Source organism: Narcine bancroftii, chromosome 3, assembly GCF_036971445.1.
Source record: "Narcine bancroftii isolate sNarBan1 chromosome 3, sNarBan1.hap1, whole genome shotgun sequence".
Classification (NCBI taxonomy): Eukaryota; Metazoa; Chordata; class Chondrichthyes; order Torpediniformes; family Narcinidae; genus Narcine; species Narcine bancroftii.
Window position 1 is genome coordinate 309,359,965 of NC_091471.1, and position 23,621 is coordinate 309,383,585.

The following is a 23,621-nucleotide window of genomic DNA, read 5'->3' on the forward strand; positions in this document are numbered from 1 at the left end:
GGGACCATCCAGGATTAGAGTCCCGTGCTATCTGCAAGGATCTTGCACATTCTCCCCATCTCTGTATGGGTTTTCTCCGGGGGGCTCTGGTTTACTCCCACCTTTCAAAGTGTACCAGGGGTGTAGTCCAATAGGATGGAAATTGTTCAGCATAGATTCATGGGCTGAAATGACCTGTATGTGTAATTTTAAAAAATATTATACTTAAAAATAAAAACTTCTTCGCCTTGTGAGACTGTACATGATTCTACATAATAATGATACAGGAATTTCAATTAATAGTTTTGGGCCACTGCATACAAGCAAGATTGTTCTTTCTACATGCAACTGTTAAGTATCAACTAACTACTTCTCCTTCATGGTAACTTTATGCATTTTATTCCAGGTACAATAAACCTGAATTCTGGATCTAGTTCATGGTATGAAACCCTGAAAGCAATTATCAAAGAGCAGCAGACAAAACCAGTGTGGTTTCCAGAAGAAAAGGTATTTGATTTGGATATTTGCAATGGCTTTGTCTCAATGGTTAAAACTCCAAATACTATCAGTAGTGACATCAGTTCAAAGTTACACAGGGAAGTCTCAGATGTGCAATTCTGGAGAAACTCAGCAGGTCATGCCACATCAGTAGGACGCAAAGGGTAAATAATGATTTGGGCCTGAGCTTTTCATCAAGGTAGAAGCAAAAAGCAAGCGGATGCCCGAAATAAAAAGGTTGGGGGAGGAGAGGAGACAGGAGGGGATGGGGGAATAAGCACAGGCTAAGAGGTCAGAGGTAGATACAAGTGGGAGGGTAGAAGAGAAAATAAGTGAATCTGCATGGGTCATCTACTCCATTCAGTGATTCAGTTGTGGCCTCCTCTACATTGAAGAGACTGGGCGCAGACGGAGATATTGAGCACCTTTGCTTCGCTCTGTCTGCTGCATTACAGTGGCCAACCATTTTAATTCCATAATCAATTCCCACTTCAATATGTCTATCTTGTGCATTGCCAATCCAAGGCTATCCACAAAATGAAGAAACATCACCAAATATTCTGTCTGGGCACTCTCCAACCACAGAGCATTAACAATGATTTCTCCAGTTTCTGTTAAATACCTTCCCCAGTCTCTCCCTATCTCCCTTCCTTCAGCTCTCTCTGTTCTTCCTTTCCCCTCAGCACAGAGAGCTGCCCCCTTCCCCATCACTTCAGCTTTATTTTTCTTCTTCCACCAATTATCCCTGTTGGCCTGTGCACCTCCCCCTCCCCCCCACCTTTTTTATTCAGGCTGCTTTTTGCTCATACCTTGACGTTGGTTACCCTTTACTTCCTATATATAGATGCTGAATGACCTGCTGAGTTTGTGTATTCCAGTAAAAATACAGCCCTACTCCTGATGAAGTGCAGATTGAAGTGCCTTCTTTTTGGCTTCCTAATTGTGTACACCTAAAGTCAGAAGAAATGATGAGAAATAAAAATGTTCATTCTAAAGAAGAGATTTCATGCAATGTTCATAAAAGGGATATTTATCCTTGAACTGTAAAAGAGGGGTACAACAGGGGAAATAGTTCATGAACCACAAAGCAGATTAAATAAATGTTTAGAGTTTTCCACAGTTGGCTTGACTGTATTAATATTATTGTTTGAGGTAAAGTCCATGGAGTAGATCTCTTCTGAATGGTAGAAGGAAATGAAATAGATGCAATGGGATGAAAGAATGCAGAAAGAAGGAATTGATAGTTGATGGGTAGGTTACTGGATCATGTGATTTAAAAAACACAAACGATACAGCATGGTAGAAGGACCTTTCGGCCTATGAAACCCATGCCACCTAATTAATGGACCAACCCTAGACATTTTGGAGGGTGGGAGGAAACCCATGCAGTCACGGTGAAAACATGCAAACTCTTTCCAGGTCGTGGTGGTGTAATAGCATTGCACCAGCCCCAGCATTAACCGTGCCCAACTTAAACCTTGTGTTTCAGGCTGAAGAAACAGAGAATGAAGACATAGAACTACTGAACCATTCAAACAGCGTGAGTATGGATTACCTGAGCTGCGACGAGAGCAGAGCAAACAGTGATTATGAGGACACGGATGGAGAAGGCGGGGCTTATACAGATAATGAAATGGATGACAGACTGGCTGGGCCTGCAATCAGTAGGTCCTCTGAACCAATCAGGACTGGAGCATCTAACATGTTCCCAACAGAAGTACGCGATGCTCCACAGACCCACCCACAAGCACAGGTATGTGAAACCATGGATGGTTAATATTTAACAAGTGAAAGGGAAATGGAAAACAATCTGGTGAAGGAACTCCAGCGATTATGTTTTGCTCCAGATTCTAGCATCTTCAGTCTGTCTTGTGTCCAAAGGGAAATGGAATCTTGGTGAAAAGCAAGCCCTCATGAAATCAGAATATTTTCCAGTGCATTTTACTGGATAGGTTGTAATGTTCTTTTAAAATATGTTTTTGACAAATCCACTCTTATGATCATTGCAAAACTATGGGGCAACTTCAGAAACTAACAGTTGGAACCACATGATTAGAAATCAAATATGAACGCTTTAACCTTCACAATAAATGGGAAATATTGGAGAAAAATTAAGGAAATGCCAACATTGGAATGTAAAGGACTGCAATTTTTAATCTAGCATAATTCTATTCATGTTCACCATCGGCATTTGTGCTAAATAGGATTATGCCCTTTCTGGATCCTTTAGCAATTTGGGCTCCCAGGCCACCCTTCTGAGGCAATGAAAAGAAACACAAGGACTGATGATGCTGGAACCTTAAACAATCAATGAGGAGCTGGAGGGATTCAGCATGCCAGGCAGCAAGCAGGCAGAGTAAATCTTTCAGACCCTTCATCAAGTTTCTGATGGTGGCGAACCATTTCTCTCCATGGATGCTGCTGAGTTGCTCCAGCTTCTGTTTGCTTTGGAGGGCCCACACACAAATGAAGGCATTGGGGTGTTGAAGGGGCTCAAAATAAATATTTTTCATTACTAAATGTTTTTAGAAATTAAAAAGAACACAAACCATTTAATTAAATTCAAGAAAATTATGAAACATGCAATTTCCAAATACTCTTTTTTTTTCTCTTTATCTTAGTGGTTTAGGTGCAAAATGGAGGATCTGCACAGTTTTACATTCCTCCAATGTTTTTGGCCACAGTCAGTCTGAACTTACCTTAACATTTATCTTGGCAAGTGGAAGGCAATGACCAGCAATAGATTTGGTACAGGAATTCCCCCAATACAAATCCATCTAATGTTGTGCTTGATGCAATGCTCTTGTTCAGTCTCTGTTTTTTTCCCAACAGGTAAAACCTCAGGGGCAGTACAGGGGACCCATTTATAGCAGGTAAGTGCCTTTGTATTCTTATCCAAGCCATTTTATTTCACTCTGCTTTCTGTCCATGAGACCAAAACCATCGCTAAACTAGAATTATCATCTGATTTTTCTGTAAAGGAATTGGGTTTAATTCAAATGATAACCAAAAGGTGAATTTAAAAAAAAAAAAAAATCGATAGTCATTCTTTTGAGTGTTTAATTTTCAAATGAGTAATGTTGTTCTACATTAGCAATGTACAGTGACCATCTTTGTACTTTGTTAAGTGCATTTTGGAGAAACATTTGACTTTTACACTGCACTTAAGAGACAGGACTGAACCGCTTCACTTATCTGTGTGATCATGTGAACGTGGGATGGGTGGGGGTGTTTTCATCTCAGTAATTACCCACCAAGGTAGTTAGTATCATAGCCAATGCAAAATGCGTCAGCTCCTGTGTAAAAGGCTTACCTGCCTTCCCAGGATGCAGACGCTGTAACACTGCAAGTCCCGTCTCCTTTGGCACTGGGATGTCAGGTTCCTAAATAAAAGGTCAAACTGACCTGGCTTTTCTTGGTCCAGTGTGAACGACCCGAGCTGACTTTAAATGTGGTCATTCACACACCAATTAAATGGGATGCAGTGTAAAAGGGCTATTAGTTACTTCATAACAGTTACAACTTGGATCTAAACCTGATGCAGTTTACAGATTAAAAACACTCATTGAGCATCTAATAAAGGTCATCCTAGCACAAGGAGTTAAACAAAAAAATCAGATGCTGGGGTCATGAAATACATAGAAGTGCTGGAGAAACACAACGATTCACATATCAGCCACAGAAAGTAAAAGGTAACCAAAGTAACCTAAGAATTTATACTTCTTATCAATGTTGCGATCTGCTAAGTTTCACCAGCACTTTTGTGTACTACATTCATCCGTGTACATGCGGAATACATGTTCTTCTACTGCTCAGTAATTCTTTCAGACTCCACACCTTTCCCACAACTAAGGATCCCACACTGACTGTAAGGAATTTGTACATTCTCCGTGTCTGCATGGGATTTCCTCGTGGGCTCCCGTTTCTTCCCACTGCTCGAATCGTACTGGAGGTGTAGGGTAATTTAGTGTAAATTGGGCGGGGTGGGCTCGTGGGCCAAAATGGCCTGTTACCATGCTGTATGTCTAAATTTAAATCTCTACATTCGATCTCCTTAAAGTTAATAATCAATTATGTAGGTGCAATGGTGTGGGGTGGTTGTCCTCTAATTCCCTGTTCATTATTTCTCTGAAGATGGGAATATCAGGGAACAGATTTTAATTCTAATGCACTGGTGTTCAGATGGACATTGGTGTACTTGTAAGTTGATTTGAAATTTCAACACCCAAATGATGTGCTGGCTTTAATGCAATTAGATTGGAGTACAAGAGCTCAGTTTATTGAGAGTACAGGTGAGAATGCACCTAGAATCATATTGAGGTGAAACCTCTCGTCCTTAGGGAAAAGCAATTTCCAATTTACACACTAACCATCTTTTATCCATATGCCACTGAAATAAATAACATGTATATATTTTATTGTTAAATCCCCAACATGCAAATTGTTTCACTTCTTGGGTGGAAAACTGGTCAAAAACATTGAGCGTGACAGCTTTCAAAAGTGGCCTCACTTTTGCCTGCAATTTTGCTGTTTACTGGTGCCAGTCATGGTTCAGTTAACTAAACCTTAAGTGAGTCAGAAGGTCGTGAGCTCACGTTTTGTTCTGAAGACCTCAAGAACAACAATCAAGGCTGACCCTCCATTGTATTTTGAGGGAGAGCTGGATTTTCCACGTTTTTTTGTTGTTGCATGAAGCATTTACACAGGCCCATTCTGTTCTCTCAGATGGACAAGAAAATTTCCATGGCACTTTTATGAAGGAGAGCACATTGGAGTTACCCCTGGTTTTCTAGTCAACATTTACCCCTCAATGAACACTTTTGGTTTGCAGTTGTGGTGCAGCCAGTGGAGTTTCAGCCTCATAGATCCAATGACCCAAGATGACCCCGTGATGCTGTGTGGAATTTGTGTGTTCTCCATGTGACCCCTGTGGGCTACCTCTAGAAGCTCAGGTTTCCTCAAATTTAGGAGGTGTGGCTTGATAGGTTAACTGGCCACTATAAATCTCTTCTAGTGTGAAAACAAATGTAGAGAATTGGTGGGACTACTGAGAGAATAAAATGAGATTAGTGCAACTGGTTGATTGATGTTTGGCATAGATTCAGAAGTTTAAAGGGCTTGGTTCCCTGACTTTTTTGTAGCAACTTGCTGACCTCAAATTGATGCACTACAAAGCACTACTAAAATACTTCACTGTTTGTAAATGGTCTTGTAACTTCTCTATGAAAACCACCAAACACAAGTGTTATTTACCATGCAAATTGATTACATACTATAGTTCAAAATACTTTACTGATGTCTTACGGTCACATACTATATGCATTCCGAATACACATCTACATTCTTGACGGTTGTCTTCAATCATCATTTTACAGGCCAAGCGAACGGGATTTCAATGCAATCAAGTACAGCCAAGAACCAGTCTACAGCTCCGATGAAGATGATGAATGGAATGGACCAGCTACGGAATTGTAAGCAATGTCCCGTTAGAAGAAACATTCCGCCAATGGAACAATGTCAACGACTGCTCTTAAACAGGAAGATTGAAAAAAAATAACTTCGTAAATGTTAATTTTTAAATAAATGCAATAAATACAGCACAAGCCTTCTCCCCTATTCTGTAACGAGACAAAATGAAAGAATCTCAATGTGATACACGCCTCCCTGAAGACTTGATGGGTCAATGTTTGATTCAGCAAAAGCATGCCCGGATCAGAGTGTTTTGTCCATATTATCATATAAATTAAAGGGATGGAGGCACTGATCCATTTTGCATATGGCAGCCACAAAGGGCAATTTGGGCAATTCTTGATCTGAGGCTCTTTGGGAACTTGCTCATTCAGATTTGTCTCAAATAAGATGCACCAAATGGCTTCCTCCTACACTGTGAGGAAATAGGAAAATTATTAACCATAATACAAAATAAATGATTCCACCTGATCCAACATGCAACTTGGACTTGCAGCTGAAGACAGTTCCACATGGAAATGAACATCAACAAGAGCAGTATATCCAAGCTTAAAAGGAAATACTAGGCTCATTCATTTCGTGACTTTTCAAACCATAAATATTCCAGACAATTTTGTGGGTTACTAACCTCTGCATTTTTGCTCTCAGTTGGGATTTTTTGAATGACACAAGCTGGAATTATTTGGTGCATGTATTTCTGCACATTGAAAACAAAATGAATAAATTCTTGTACTGAGATACAAGACCCAAAGCATAACTTTCAAATCAACTTGATGGGACACAGGAAATCTTGAAAAGGGCATTCACTTTCTCTCTCTGCAAATTTAACAGAGCAGGAACTAAAGATGGAGACACCTTATGATTGATACTTCAATAGAGCTGTTGCCATGATGGCTTTCAAACATAATGTAATGATCTCTTGAATCACAAGCATCATCTCCAACTATTTCTTTGTTCCCACCAGGTAATGAACTCTCTGCTGAAGTGATTTGCTACTGTGAAGTAGTTTTAAAAATCTATCATTTGCCAGATTCAGATATCTAAAAACTTATCAGGAATGGATCAAAGAACACATATGATAACTAAAACTGAATTGCCTGCAGAATAAATGACAGATAGCTCTGGAAAGTTCTCAAGATGGCTCTGGGTGTAACACAATTGGTCGTCATTCTTCCTGTAACATATACAGCCTTGTTACTGCGGTACATTGCTAGTATTATATAAAGGGGGCTTTATTGTGTCCTTTGAATAGCTGATTCAGGAGGATTTAATACCATCATTTAGAGCCTAAAGTCGGACAATGCTTCCTCACTCAGCATCTAAACCATCAAGTGTTGTACATGCTGTTGTATAAGACGACTCGCATAGGACAACCTTTGAATTTCTACCCAAAATGTAGATTTTGAGCGATAACCTTTGTAACAAGACAACCCAAATCTGGCACTTACCACTGAGCAGTGGATGCTGTTAAAAGCAAATCACAATATTTTAATAACAAATTATTATTCAAAGGCTTGCATTTTATTTGGATATTCAAAAATAAACCACCATTGGCTCCTGTAACAGGCCATTCAAGGCCTGAACAGAGCTGACAGTAGTTGGACCAGGCAGAGGTGCACTGAGACTTTGCCAATAACCAACAGGGCATGTGCGAGATTGCATTGGGAGCTGGCGTGAAGGTGGCAGCGTTGTTGAAGCTTCAAAGGTTCGGATTTTAGACCCGGCATACAGTATGACCCCAGATTTTAAGGTGAAGCTTTTTAAGTTTCAGATCCCCTGATATGACAGCATATACAGTATGTATACCACCTGTCTGACAGTGAGGAATTAACATTTTGTTCCTGCACAAAAATGCAATGAGTAGGTGGTGGGCAAAATAGAACTCCAAATATGGTTCCAATGACTCCAAACAGCTTGCTAATGAGGAATGGTACGAATCACAGTCCCTCCACTGTGGTACATTTCCTTGTAATAACAGGAGTTTTGCATCTTGACAACTTCTCCGGCTATCGAACTGTTTTTGAAAGTTTTCCAATATTTCATTAAAATGTGTATTTTTTTCTATGCATTGACTCATTCCTTTTTATTTACTATGTGCACAAACATTTTCTTGGACTCTCCTAAACCCATTGAGAGGCTTCACCTTTAGGAACTGCAGCCTGCATTTTCAATGAAGTTTAAAAGCTAGTTTTTCCTTTTCTCTTCCAATGTTTTGCTGACTTTTAATGGATGCACTGGAACCAGCAGGCCACATTATTCCACCTACATTGCTGTATCCTACATCACAGTTATTTGTAAACCATTTGGAATTAGAAAGGAAATAATAATTTTACACAATCACAATCAGACTTTTAAACCTACATTTCAACCAACAAAATAATTTTGAACTACTGTCATCGGTAAATAAGTCACTTAATCTGAATGTCCAAAACAGCGATAACACTGGACAATTTTTCCCCCAAAATGTTTGATTGGTGAAAAAAATTATGATAACTTCCAGCTAAACACAAAGATAATTTCAGATTTGCTGCATCACATATGAAGTTGGAGAAACATCGAATTATTTTTTACAATACCACGTCGCAATATCCCGACGAAACCTTTCACCATGTTCTTCACCCAAATCAGCAGGAAAGAAGTCCAAGTGCGAATGCAGAAAATGAATTTTCAGTGGTATGTTGCACTCCATGGTTTTGTATATTTGAAATACTTAAAACGTGACAAGGAAATCACAAATATAGGTTACATCTAAAAACAGTATGTAATATGAACATTTTAAGGCGATTTTCATGATCACCAGCCCAAAATCCATAAAATACACCCAAATGTGTTCAGGAAGAAAAATATTTGTTGTCCAGTGTAACCATTTCCTTGATCTACCTGAATCCATTTGGCTGTGGTTTTAACTTTTATGCATTAGTTCCTATTCTTTTTAAGGATACCACAAGTCTCTTAGATCCAAAACTTCATAGTATTATTCTGCTCGCTTCACACGGTATGGTTATCTCCGCATTGCTCAGTCAGTTTAATGACTCCTGTGAAATACCTTGGAATATTTTACACACATTACATAAATGAAGAGATCATCACTGCTATTGGCATCTTCATCCTCCTATAACCTGTCTTCAGTTAATGATATCAGATGGTTTTATTGTTTGGAAGCTTGCTGAATGGTTGCATAATTGGGTAAATTAGTATCCTGAAAGCAACAATCTCAAATGAGTGCCAACTTGACACAGCTTTGTCCATCAATCTCTAAGAGAATAGGCTCTTAAAACTGCTGATTTCAGAATGGGTTGTATTGAAATTGGAGGCTGACAGATTTGCAGTTGCATTAATTTTCATTTTCTTACAAAGCAGTTTATCGGTAAAGTTGATCCCATCTGATCCTACAGGTAATGGCACATGTGAATATCATACTGAACATGAAATAGATGAATACTAAATAACAATGATCAAGTTGCTGAAAATGCTTATAACTTGGGATAGAATATCAACCAGACTTTCTGTTTCCATGTTCTTATTGCTCCAGTTTTGTGCTCTGCTGGAAACTGAAGACAGGTTTAGTCACCAAACTACATGGAAGACATCAATAATATAGAAAAAGGGCACAGAAGATTTATTCGGATGTTGCCCATATGTCAGGGACAGAGTTAGAGGGAAAGATTAAACAGGTTCTGGAGTTTATCCCATGAAGATTTACTGGAATGTTGCCCAGACATCAGGAATTGAGTTACAGGAAAAGGTTAAACAGGTTTGAGCTTCATTCCCTGGAGCTAAGAAGAAGGAGGGGTGACGTGATGGAGGTATTTAAAATTTTTTTTTAGTCTTGACAAAGTAAATGCAGGTTGGTGAGATACAGACCAAAGGACATGGGTAAAAGGGGAAAGTTGGGGGAACAGAGTAATGGGTGCAATGGAACTAGCTGCCAGCATAAGTGTTGAATGTGGGCACAACTTTCACATTTTAGAATTTAGACAGGTACATGAATGGGAGGGTGTGGAGGGCTATGGACTGGTTGCAGGTCAGTGGGTCAAGGCAGATTAATAGTTCAGCTCAGACCCGAAGGGCCAAAGAGCTTATTTCTGTGCTACAATGTTGTATGGTTCTGTTGGATTTGGGCAGCACAAGGCCCACGAGGTGTTCGGGCCTGTTACACTCTTGAATGTTAAAGGTACAAGATGAAAAGAAATTGATGAATCCAGAAACATTTGTCTCTTTTCAAACTAAAGCACAGATACTCCAAATTTGTCCTCACCCATGTCTTGTATAATTTTACCATAACACCCAACTCCTGTACTCAACACTTTGACAAACTTCAAAGATTGAATAATATTCTTATAAACTGAATAATCTCCTTCACTTACTGGTAATATTGCACTTTTTTCCCAATTAACTTTATATCCAGATAGAAATCCATATTGTATTAAACACTCCTTCAAGTGCAAAAATGACTGAGCTGGGTTTAATAAATACACCAATACATCATCAGCAAATAAATTAATTTTATACTCCTCGTCTAAAACTTTCATACCTTGTATCTATGTATTTTGTCTTATCAGCTGTGCTAAAGGTTTAATCACTAACGCAAACAAAGCTGATGATAAAGGACAACCTTGACGAGTTGATCGACTTAACTTAAAGGATTCCGAAATCAAACCATTTGTCAATACTCGAGCTATTCTTCATAAAACCTGTTTGATCCATATGAATCAACTTAGGTAAAAATTTAGCCAATCTATTCACTAATATTTTAGCTATTATTTTATAATCTACATTTAACAACGAAATTGGTCTATATGAAGGTACTTTCAAAGGATCTCTTTTTTTTATGAATTACTGTAATTAAAGGACTAGAACAAGACTCAGGTAATTCATAATGTTCTTCAACTTGACGTAATACATCCCCAAACACTGTAGATAAATCATCATAAAATTTTTTATAAAATTCAACCAAAAATCCATTATCACCAGGTGATTTACCGTTCGGCATTTCCAGCATAGCCATTTTAATTTCCGAATCAGTAAATGGTTCTTCTAACTCCTGTATATCTCCATCCTCTAATATCAGTAAATTCAACTGTGATATAAAAAGATCAATCGATCCAGTTTCTTGTTTTCCTTCAGATGTATATAACTTTTTATAAAATAAATAAAATTCATCATTAATCTCACGAGGTTCATAAGTAATAAGAGAATTCTGTCTAACAGCATTAATAGTCCTAGATATCTCTTCTTTCTTTAATTGCCATGCCAATACCTTATGTGCTTTCTCTCCCCATTCATAATACTGTTGTTTAGTCCTATTAATCACACATTCAAATTGATAAGATTGCAAAGTATTATATTTCAATTTCAGCCTAAATAATTCTATTTTCTGATCTCTTGTAGCATCTTTCTGAAATTCCTTTTCTAACTCATCGATCTGTTTCTCTAATCCAGGAGTCTGATTTAATCGATTCTTTTTTATTTTAGAATTATAACTAATTATTTGTCCTATCAAATAGGCTTTCATAGCATCTCATAATATAAACTTACATTGAACAGAATTAGAATTTTCAATTAATTTTTTTTTTCAAAAAATCAATAAATTCCATATTTTTTAACAACATTGCATTAAATCTCCAATGATAAGCTATTTGAGTTTGTTCAGAAGTTTCATTTGTAAAATATAACAGAGAATAATCTGAAATCACCCTACCTTTATATTCCACTTGTAGTATTTTCCCTTGTAAATGTGCCGATACTAAAAAGAAGTCAATCCTTGAAAACGATTCATGTCCAGATGAATAAAAGGAAAAATCTTTCTCTGTCAGATTAAGACGTCTCCAAATATCTACTAAATTAAGACTTTCATCAATGCTTGAACCTGAATTGCCATCTTGGTTTTTTAACTTTCTGTGGAGATTTATCTAATAAAGGTTCCAAAACACGATTAAAATCACCACCAACTAAAATATTATCATGAGCCTGACCCAAACATAAAAATGCATCTGAAATAAATATTTCATCCTCTGCATTTGGGACATAAATATTAAGTAAAGTTCAAAATTCACTAAAAATCTTACAATTCAATTTAAGAATACATCCTGCCTTTTCCTCCATTAATTGTAAATCAAAAGATAAATTTTTATGTATAAAACTTGCTGCACCTCTAGCTCTAGAATTAAATGAAGAATATACATGCCCAACCCAGTCCCTTTTTAATTTCATGCTTTCCTTCACATTCAAATGTGTTTCTTGTAAGAAGGCAATATCAATGTTCATTTTCTTAATATACGCCAAGACTCGCTTACACTTAATCGTACTATTTAATCCTCGAACATTAAAAGTAGCAAACCTTAACTTTGACATATCTACTATTAATACCAATAATATCAAAATACCACTAATATCAAAATATCATAATAACAGAAGAAAAAAATATAATAAGAGAATTCTTCTTTTCATCCAGAAGATTCCAATCTCGAAGATCCCATTTCAGAAGGAAGTAGACTCTTTTCATTCCCATTTTTTCCCATTTCTGCCATTTCTTCCATTTCCAGAGCAACCAGATTTTTCTTTAGGAGATAATGGTGGACTACGTCTTTGTCCTCTTATATCTGGCAATGAATCAGCAAAAATAATTGCTTCACGATCAGTTTCAAAAAAAAGAAATTGATAGTTTCCATAAAACACCTTCAACACTGCAGGGTAACAAAAAGTAGACTTTTAACCTTTACGCCACAAAACTTCTTTAACTGGATTGAATTGATGTCAATGTTGAATGATCTCTTGACTCAAATCAGGATAAAAAAGGACTCTGCTATTCTGAATCAATAATGGGGTTTGTCATTGTCTCGCATTTTGTACTGCAAGTCGAAGTATTACTTCTCTGTCCAAATAATTCAAACATCAAATTATTACCGGCCTTGGTGGTTGACCAGCTGAGGGTGTTCTTCTTAAAGTTTCATGAGCTCTTTCCAGTACCAATCCCCCAGAGAAAAATTCTTGCCCTAATATTTGTGGGATCCAGTCTTTAAAGAAACAAAGAGGATCTTGTCCTTCTATACCTTCTGGCAAACCAACAATTTTCAGAATATTCCTTCTGCTTTAATTCTCCAAGTAATCTTATTTTTCTTTCTAGCTCCTTCTCATGTTCTCCTAGTTCTATGATTGATTTTCCACCTTCAACACTTTTTCTGTGTTAGAAGTCATTTGTTGTTTACAGTCCAAGAAAGCAGTTTGAATTTTTAAAAATTCTTCATAAGATGCATCCACACGTGTCTTAACCATATTTAATTCTGAACTTATACCAGCATTCATTTGAACTATTTCATTCATTTGAGATGTCAACAAATCCATTCCAGGTTTTATAACAGCTTGAACAACAGCATTCAATTGCATACACTTTGATTCAGTAAAGCTCAGCTCTGCTCTCTCTGACATAGTGGTAGAACAAGGTAAATGCAGCTCCTGCTGCAACTCAACAGAAAGCATTTTAAAAGTTTTACTGTGGGTCTGGACTCCCACTGACGGCACCCCAACTTCCTCAGGGAGTCGCCGCTGGTCTCCCCCACATCTCATTGTTTTTTCATCAATTCATGAAGAAAAACGATTTCTTCAGATTGAAATGCTACCTGATGCATTTCCAACAATGGAGTCGTCTCCCTGTGTGCTCCCTGCATTGAAATCAAAAGGTTTTCCAAATCGGAGTTCATTTCTTGGGAACACGCACCTTCTTCCGCAGAACGGGTAATTCCAGTGCCATCCTTCACCTGGTGAGAAATAGGTATAATTTTTTCAGTCCCCACAGGCAATCTTTGGGGTTTAGACAATGAAAAGATTAAGCCTGGGGCTGTATCAAGTCTTATAGGCCCCAAATCTTCAGCATCTCGAAAATGTAATTTCTTCTGAACTTGAGGTTTAGTCTTTTTTCATCATTAGTAGCCATAATAATTCATTAATACATTAAACTAAAAATTAAAAAGTTTAAACTTGAAAACAAAGGGTTAAAAAACAGGTATTTAAAAGTCTGGCCAGAGAGGTCGAGATTACATCTCTAGACTCGACACCATCTTGCCACTCCACCAATGAAAAGGTGAGTTGACTATAGTTTGTTTCCAAGGCTTTTGTTTTAATTTGGTATTAAAAACTATTACCAGTTGTTAAAAACTGAATGCTTTAATACTGGGTAGACAATTTAAAAAAAATGTTCCACCTTCAGTGTTCCCTCTATCATAAATGATTTATTTTTAATTGGGTGTTGAGTGCAAAGAAAATAAAATAAAACAGCTTATATTGTTATTTTATTAACCCATAGAATTTTCTCTGTCTTTCTTTTAATCATCTGTTTGTTTGAGTCTTTTAAATGCTTCTAATGTTTCAATCTCCACCACTGCACACAAGGAATGAAAAAAATGTCCCTGGTGTTTCCCCTAAACTTCTCTCCTATCACTTTGTCAAGATGTCCTCTGGGGTTTGCTAATCTTGGCTCGAGCAAGCAGTTGCTGAAATTCTGCCTTATTTCTTCCTCTTGTAACCTTGTATGCCAATGGCTTTGATTTTTATTTCACTAATGTCCCACTTTGAATATTGGTTCCATAATTTTTTTAAAGGGGATGTGAGTGAAAATAAAATGTTTAGAGGAAGACTCCCTCAACAAAGTCAGTTTGACCATAAAATACTTTGTTAAGGAATTTATTACTAATACATATAAAATTATTGGAGACTAAAGAATTATTTTTTTAAGATCTAAAATAAGATGGGAGCAGGATTTAAATATACTAATTTGGATGATATTTGCTCAAAATTATATTGTGATGGTGTTATGAATACAGAACATTATTTCAATATAACTTTCATCAATTGTATTATACTCCACATAAGTTAAATGATCTTGATTCTAATTATTTGAGTAAGTGTTGGGGTGGAAACAGAGCGGTGGAAACAGAGCGGTGGAAATAGAGTGGTGGAAACAGAGGGGCAGAAACAGGGATTGAAACAGGAAAGGAAACAGATGGATGAAGACAGATTGGTTGAATCTGAGGTTTGGAAACAGGGGAGGAAACAGAGGTGGGAAATAAGGAGGTAGAAACAGTGGTGGAAACAGTGGGGTGGAAAGAGAGGGGAGGAAACAGAGGGGTGGAAACAGAGAGGTGTAAACCGAGGAGTGGAAACTGAGGGGTGGAAACCGATGGGAGGAAACCGAGGTGTGGAAACCAAGGTGTGGAAAGTGATGTGTGGAAACTGACATGTGGAAACCGAGAGGTGTGGAAATAGAAGGCTGTCAACAAATAGGTCCAAACAGAATTGTTGAAAATTAGGTGTGGAATCAGAGGTGGAGTATCAGAGATGGTGAATCAGAGGTGGGGAAACAGAAATGGGGAAACAGAGATTGGGAAATATGGTAGGGAAAGAGTGGTGGGGAAACAGAGGTGGGGAAACAGAGATGGGGAATCAGAGATGGGGAATCAGAGATGGGGGAACCGAGGTGTGGAACCGAGGTGTGGAAACCGAGAGTAGCCATAATAATTCCTTAATACTTTAAACTAAAATTTACAAAGTTTAAACTTGAAAACAAAGGGTTAAGAAATAGGATCAGGATTTAAATATACTAATTTGGATGATATTTGATCAAAATTATATTGTGATGGTGTTATGAATACAGTACATAGGTTCAATATAACTTTCATCAATTGTATTATACTCCATATAAGTTAAATGATCTTGAACCTAATTATTTGAGTAAGTGTTGGGGTGGAAACAGAGCGGTGGAAACAGAGCGGTGGAAACAGAGCGGTGGAAACAGAGCGGTGGAAACAGAGCGGTGGAAACAGAGTGGTGAAAAGTGATGGAAACAGGGGGATAAAAACAGTGGGGTGTAAATTGAGGGGTGGAAACACAGGGGTTGAAACAGAGGGGCGAAAACAGAGGTGTGGAAACCGAGAGTAGCCATAATAATTCCTTAATACTTTAAACTAAAATTTAAAAAGTTTAAACTTGAAAACAAAGGGTTAAAAAACAGGTATTTAAAAGTCTGTCCAGAGAGGTTGAGATTACACGTCTGGACTCTACACCATCTTGCCATGCCCCCAAGAAAATGTAAGTTGACTATAGTTTGTTTCCAAGGCTTTTGTTTTAATTTGTTATTGAAAACTATTTCAGTTGTTAAAAACTGAGTGCTTTAATACTGGGTGGACAATTAAAAAAAATATGTTCCACCTTCAGAGTTTCCTCTATCATAAATGGTTTATGTTTAATTGGGTTTTGAGTGCAAAGAAAAAAAAAATTAAAATAGTTTATATTATTATTTTATTAACCCATAGACTTTTCTCTGTCTTTCTTTTAATCATCTGTGGAAACAGAGCGGTGGAAAGTGGTGGAAACAGGGGGATAAAAACAGTGGGATGGAAATGGAGGGGTGGAAACGGAGGGGTGGAAACGGAGGGGTGGAAACGTAGGGGTGGACACAGAGGGGTGGAAACAGAGGGGTGTAAACCAATGGGTGGAAACCGAGGTGTGGAAAGCGAGGTGTGGAAAGCGAGGTGTGGAAACTGACATGTGGAAACCGAGAGGTATGGAAATAGAAGGCTGTCAACAGATGGGTCAAAACAGAATGGTTGAAACTTAGGTGGTGAATCAGAGGTGGAGTATCAGAGATGGTGAATCAGAGGTGGGGAATCAGAGGTGGGGAATCAGAGGTGGGGAAACAGAGGAGGGGAAACAGAGGAGAGGAAACAGAGGAGGGGATATGAGGAGTAGAAACAGAGGCGGGGAAACAGAAATGGGGAAACAGAGATGGGGAAACATGGTAGAGAAAGAGTGGTGGGGAAACAGAGGTGGGGAAACAGAGGTGGGAAAACAGAGGTGGGAAAACAGAGGTGGGGAAACAGAGATGGGGGGAACCGAGGTGTGGAAATCGAGGTGTGGAAACCGAGGTGTGGAAACGAGAGTAGCCATAATAATTCCTTAATACTTTAAACTAAAATTTAAAAAGTTTAAACTTGAAAACAAAGGGTTAAAAACAGGTATTTAAAAGTCTGTCCAGAGAGGTCCAGATTACACGTCTCGACTCTACACCATCTTGCCATGCCCCCAAGAAAATGTAAGTTGACTATAGTTTGTTTCCAAGGCTTTTGTTTTAATTTGTTATTGAAAACTATTTCAGTTGTTAAAAACTGAGTGCTTTAATACTGGGTGGACAATTAAAAAAATATGTTCCACCTTCAGTGTTCCCTCTCTCATAAATGGTTTATGTTTAATTGGGTTTTGAGTGCAAAGAAAAAAAATTAAAATAGTTTATATTGTTATTTTATTAATGCATATGTGGGGAAACCGAGGTTTGGAAAGCCAGGTATGGCAACAGAGGTGTGGAAATTGAGGTGTGTAAACAGGGGTGGAAACAGAGGGGTGGAAACAGAGGGGTGGAAAGAGAGGGACGGAAACATAGCAGTGCAATCAGAGCGGTGGAAAGCGAGGGTGGAAAAAGTGGAGGGGATACAAGGTTGGGAATCAGAGGTGGGGAATCAGGATGGGGAAATCATAGGTTGGGAAATAGAGGTGGGGAACGGAGGTGTGGAAACAGAGGGAGATAATCAGAAATGGGGAAACAGTGGTGGGGAAACAGTGGTGGGGAAACAGAGGACGAGAATCAGAGTTGTGGAATCATAGGTTGGGAAACAGAGGTGCGGAAACAGGTGAGGAAACAGAGGTGGGAAAGGAGTGGTTGGGAAACCGAGGTGTGGAAAGAGATGTGTGGAAAAAGAGGGGGGTCAACAGATGGGTCCAAACAGAATGGTGGAATCATAGGTTGGGAAACAGAGGTGGGGAAACAGAGGTGTGGAAAAAGAGGAGGGGAAATAGAGGTGGGAATGGAGTGGTGGTGAAACAATGGTGGGGAAACAGATGTGTGGAAAAAGAGGGCCGTCAACAGATGGGTCCAAACAGAATGGTGGAATCATAAGTTGGAAAACAGAAGTGGGGAATCAGAGGTGGGGAAATTGAGGTGGGGAAACAGATGTGGGGAAACAGCGGTGGGGAAACAGTGGTGGGGATATAGAGGAGGGGAATCAGAGATGAGGAATCAGAGGTGTGGAATCAGAGGGTGGAATCAGAGGTGGGTAAACAGTGGTGTGGAAACAGAGGAGGGTATCAGAGTTGGGGAATTAGCGGTGGGGATTCAGAGGTGGGGTATTAATGGTTGTGAATCAATGGTGGGGAATCAGAGGTGGGGAATCAGATGTGTGGAAACAGAGGTGGAGAAACAGTGGTGGGGAAACAGTGGTGGCAAATAAGAGGTGGAAACCAGAGGTGGGAAACCAGAGGTGGGTAAATAGAGCTGGGAAATCAGGAGGGGAATCAGACGTGGGGATTCTGAGGTGGTGTATCAGATGTGGGGAAAGAGATGTGCAGAGACATAGGTGGCAGACAGAGCTGGGGAGACAGAGGTGGAGAATCAGAGATTTGGTATCAGAGGTGTGGAAACAGAGAGATATAAACAAAGATATGGTAAAAGAGGGCTGTCAACAGATGGGTCCAAACAGAATGGTTGAAACATAGGTGGTGAATCAGAGGTAGGGAATCAGAGATGGGGAACCGAGGTGGTGCATCTGAGGTGGGTAAACAGAGGTAGGGATTCAGAGGTGGGTAATCAAAGGTGTGGAAACCGAAGTGTTGAAACCCATGTGTGGAAACAGAGGTCTTAGAAAAGAGGTCTGTCAACAAATGGGTCCAAACTAACGTGGGTTATCAGAGATGGGGAATCAGATGTGGCGAATCAGAGATGGGGACTCAGAGTTGGGGTAACACACGTGGGGAAGCAGAGGTGGGGAAACAAGGTGGGGAAACAAAGGTAGGGAAACAGAGGTGAGGAAACAGAGGTGGGGAATCAGATGTGGGGAATCAGAGGTGGGGAAACTGATGTTGGGAAAGAGAGGTGGGAAAATAGAAGGGTGGGAATAGAGGGGTGGAAACAGAATTGTTGAAATTGAGGTGTGGAATCAGAGGTGGGGAATCAGAGGTGCGGAATCAGAGGTTTGGAAACCGATGTGTGGAAACCCATGGGTGGAAACCGAGGTTTGGAATCTGAGGTCAGGAAACTGAGGTATGGAAAACGAGGTGGGGAAACAGAGGTGTTGGAAATGAGGGCTGTCAACAGTTGGGTCCAAACAGAATGGTCAAATCTTAGGTGGAAAATCAGAGATGGGGAATTAGTGGTGGGGAAACATACGTGGGGGGGGGCTGGGGTGTGAGAGGGGGGGAACAGATGTGGAGGACTGAGGTGGCGAAAAAAAGGTGAGTAAACAGAGGTAGGGAAACAGACGTGGGGACACTGATGTTGCGAAACAGAGGTGGGAAACAGATGTGGGGAAATAGCGGTGGGGAAACTGTGGGGGGAAACATTGGTGTGGAATAGAGGCGCAGAATTAGAGGTGGGGAATCAGAGGAGGGAATCAGAGGTGGGGAAACAGAGGTGTGGAATCAGAGGTGTGGAAACAGTGGTGTGGAAAAATATGTCTGTGAACAGTTGTGCCCAAACAAAATGGTTGATACTTAGGTGGTGAATCAGAGGTGGGGAATCAGAGGAGGGAAATCAGATGTGCGGAATGAAAGGTGGCAAAACTGATGTTGGGAAAGAGAGGTGGGGAATCAGATATGGGGAAATAGTGGTGTGGAAAGAGTGGTGTGGAAAGAGTGGGGGTGAACAGAGGTGGGGAATCAGAGGTGGGGAATCAGTGGTGGGGAATCGGAGGTGGGGAAACATACGCGGTGGGGGGGTGTGCTGGGGGGTGAGTGGGGGGGAAACAGATGTGGGGAAACGATGTGGGGAAACAAAGGTGAGTAAACAGAGGTAGTTAAACAGACGTGGGGACACTGATGTTGTCAAAAGAGGAGGGAAACAGATGTGGGGAATTAGCGGTGGGGAAAGAGTGGGGGGAAACAGTGGTGTGGAATAGAGGCGCAGAATTAGAGGTGGCGAATCAGAGGAGGCAATCAGAGATGGGGAAACAGAGGTGGGGAATCAGTGGTGGTGAATCAGATGTGGGGAAACATATGGGGGAGGGGATACATATGTGGGGAAACGAGGTGGGGAAATAGTGGGGGGAAACAGTGGTGTGGAATCAGAGGTGTGGAAACAGTGGTGTGGAAAAAGAGGTCTGTCATTAGTTGTGCGCAAACAAAATGGTTGATACTTAGGTGGTGAATCAGAGGTGGGGAATCAGAGGAGGGCAATCAGATGTGCGGAATCAAAGGTGGCGAAACTGATGTTGGGAAAAAGAGGTGGGGAATCAGATATGGGGAAATAGTGGTGTGGAAAGAGTGGGGGGAATCAGAGGTGGGGAATCAGTGGTGGGGAATCGGAGGTGGGGAAACAAACGCGGGGGGGGGTTGCTGGGGGATGAGGGGGGAAACAGAATTGGGGAAATAGCGGTGGGGAAACTGTGGGGGGAAACAGTGGTGTGGAATAGAGGCGCAGAATTAGAGGTGGGGAATCAGAGGTGGGGAACAGCTGTGTAGAAACAGAAGTGTGGAAACTGATGTGTGGAAAACCATGAGTGGATACTGAGGTTTGGAAACCGAGGTCAGGAAATTGAGGTATGGAAAACGAGGTGTGGAAACAGAGGTGTTGGAAATGAGGGCAGTCAATAGTTGGGTCCAAACAGGATGGTCGAATCTTAGGTGGAGAATCAGAGATGGGGAATCAGATGTGGGGAAACATACACGGGGGGTGTGTGTGAGTGGGAGGGGGAAACAGATGTGGGGAAACGAGGTAGGGAAACAGAGGTGAGTAAACAGAGGTAGGGAAACAGACGTGGGGACACTGTTGTTGCGAAACGGAGGTGGGAAACAGATGTGGGGAAATACCGGTGAGGAAACAGTGGGGTGAAACAGTGGTGTGGAATAGAGGCGCAGAATTAGAGGTGGGGAATCAGAGGAGGGAATCAGAGGTGAGGAAACAGAGGTGGGGAATCAGAGGTTTGGAAACCGAGGTGTGGAAACCCATGTGTGGAAGCCGAGGTGGGGAAACCGAGTGGGGTAACCTAGGTGTGGAATCCGAGGTGTGGAAACAGAGGTGGTGGAAAAGAGGGCTGTGAACAAATGGGTCCAAACAGAATGGTTAAAGCTACGGTGGGGTATGAGAAGTGGGGAATCAGAGTTGGGGACTCAGAATTTGCGTAACACACGTGGGGAAGGAGAGGTGGGAATACAAGGTGGGGAATCAAAGGTAGGGAAACAGAGTTGGGGTAACAGAGGTGGGAAACAAAACTTGAGAAAAAGAGGTGGGGAACAGAGATGGGGAAACAGCACTGGGAATCTGAGTTGGATATGCAGTGGTGGGGTTACCAAGTCTGGAATCAGAAGTGGGGAATCAGTGGTGGAGAATCAGAGGTGGGAATCAGTGGGGTGGTATCAGAAGTGGGGAATCAGTGGTGGGGAAACCAAGGTGGGGTATCAGAGGTGGGGAAACAGAGGTGGGAAAACAGATGGGTGGAAATAGAGGGGTGGAAACAAGGCGGTGCCAGCAGATGTGTGGAATGAGAATGGTTGAAACTGAGGTGGGGAAACAGAGATGGGGAAAAAGAGGTGGGGAAACAGTGGTGGAGAAACAGTGGTGGTGAAACAGTGGTGGCGATACAGTGGTGAGGAAAAGCAGGTGGAGAATCTGTGTGGGAAATCAGAGGTGGGGAACAGCTGTGTAGAAACAGAAGTGTGGAAACCGATGTGTGGAAATAGAGGTGTGGAAACTGAGGAGGGTAAACTGAGGTGTGGAAACCAATGTTGTAAACCGAGGTGTGGGAACCGAGGTGTGGAAACAGTGATGTGGAAAAAGAGGGCTGTCAACAGTTGTGTCGAAAAAGAATGGTTGAAAAGCAGGTGGTGAATCAGAGTGGGGAATCAGAGGTTGGGAATCAGATTTGGGGAATCAGAAGTGGGGAAACAGATGTTAGGAAAGAGAGGTGGGGAAACAGATGTGGGGAAATAGTGGTGAGAAAAGTGTGGGGGGAATACAGGTTTGTGGAATCTGAGGTGGGGAATCATAGGTGGGCTATCAATGGTGGGGAAACAGAGGTGCGGAATCAGAGGTTTGGAACCCGATGTGTGGAAACCCATGAGTGGAAACCGAGGTTTGGAAACCGATGTCAGGTAACTGAGGTATGGAAAACGAGGTGGGGAAACAGAGGTGTTGGAAATGAGGGCTGTCAACAGTTGGGTCCAAACAGAATGGTCGAATCTTAGGTTGAGAATCAGAGATGGGGAATCAGTGGTGGGGAAAAATACGCGGGGCGGGGTGGGGGGGGGGCGGTGGTCGGGTGTGGAGGGAAACATATTTGGCGAAACAAGGTCGGGAAACAAAGGTGAGTAAACAGAAGTAGGGAAACAGACGTGGGGAATCAGAGGTGGGGAAACACAGGTGTGGAATCAGAGGTGTGGAAACAGTGGTGTGGAAAAAGATGTCTGTGAACAGTTGTGCCCAAACAAAATGGTTGATACTTAGGTGGTGAATCAGAGGTGGGTAATCAGAGGAGGGGAATCAGATGTGCAGAATCAAAGGTGGCGAAACTGATGTTGGGAAAGAGAGGTGGGGAATCAGATATGGGGAAATAGTGGTGTGGAAAGAGTGGTGTGGAAAGAGTGGGGGTGAAGAGAGGTGGGAAATAAGAGGTGGGGAATCAGTGGTGGGGATTCGGAGGTGGGGAAACATACGCGGTGGGGGGTGTGCTGGGGGGTGAGTGGGGGGGAAACAGATGTGGGGAAATGATGTGGGGAAACAAAGGTGAGTAAACAGAGGTAGTTAAACAGACGTGGGGCAACTGATGTTTTGAAACAGAGGAGGGAAACAGATGTGGGGAAATAGCGGTGGGGAAAGAGTGGGGGGAAACAGTGGTGTGGAATAGAGGCGCAGAATTAGAGGTGGCGAATCAGAGGAGGGAATCAGAGATGGGGAAACAGAGGTGGGGAAACATACAGGGCGGGGAAACAGATCTGGGAAACGAGGTGGGGAAACAGATTTAGGGAAACAGAGGTGGAGACACTGATGTTGGGATACAGAGGTGGGAAAAAGATGTGGGGAAATAGCGGTGGGGAAACAGTGGGGGGAAACAGAGGTGTGGAATCAGAGGTGGGGCATCAGAGCTTTGGAAACCGATGTGTGGAAACCCATGGGTGGAATCCGAGGTTTGGAATCTGAGTTCAGGAAATTGAGGAATGGAAAACGAGGTGGGGAAACAGAGGTGTTGGAAATTAGGGCTGGCATACGTGGGGTGGGGGCTGGCATGTGAGGGGGAGGGAACAGATTTGGAAAAACGAGGTGGGGAAACAAAGGTGAGTAAACAGAGGTAGGGAAACAGATGTGGGGACACTGATGTTGCGAAACAGAGTTGGGAAACAGATGTGGGGAAATAGCGGTGGGGAAACTGTGGGGGAAAACAGTGGTGTGGAATAGAGGTGCAGAATTAGAGGTGGGGAATCAGAGGTGGGGAATCAGATGTGAGGAAACACAGGTGTGGAATCAGACGTGTGGAAACAGTGGTGTGGAAAAAGAGGTCTGTGAACAGTTGTGCCCGAACAAAATAGTTGATACTTAGGTGGTCAATCAGAGGTGGGGAATCAGATGTGTGGAATCAGAGTTGGGGTATCAGAGGTGGGGAAACAGATGTTGGGAAAGAGAGGTGGGGAAAACAGATGTGGGT

General features: G+C 41.3%; 1 protein-coding gene across 4 annotated transcripts in view; it reads left to right on the plus strand.

Annotated features, from left to right (window-relative positions):
- LOC138759051 (tight junction protein ZO-3-like) overlaps window positions 1-8,010 on the plus strand; it is a 110,824-nt gene extending 102,814 nt beyond the window's left edge. For all 4 annotated transcript variants that reach the window (XM_069928892.1, XM_069928895.1, XM_069928894.1 and 1 more), the window contains 4 exons: window positions 386-486; window positions 1,967-2,230; window positions 3,310-3,350; window positions 5,853-8,010. In XM_069928892.1, the coding sequence (XP_069784993.1) occupies window positions 386-486; window positions 1,967-2,230; window positions 3,310-3,350; window positions 5,853-5,952 (506 nt within the window). In that variant the 3' untranslated portion in view covers window positions 5,953-8,010. The remainder of the gene's footprint in view (window positions 1-385; window positions 487-1,966; window positions 2,231-3,309; window positions 3,351-5,852) is intronic.
- The last annotated feature ends 15,611 nt before the right edge of the window (window positions 8,011-23,621 follow it).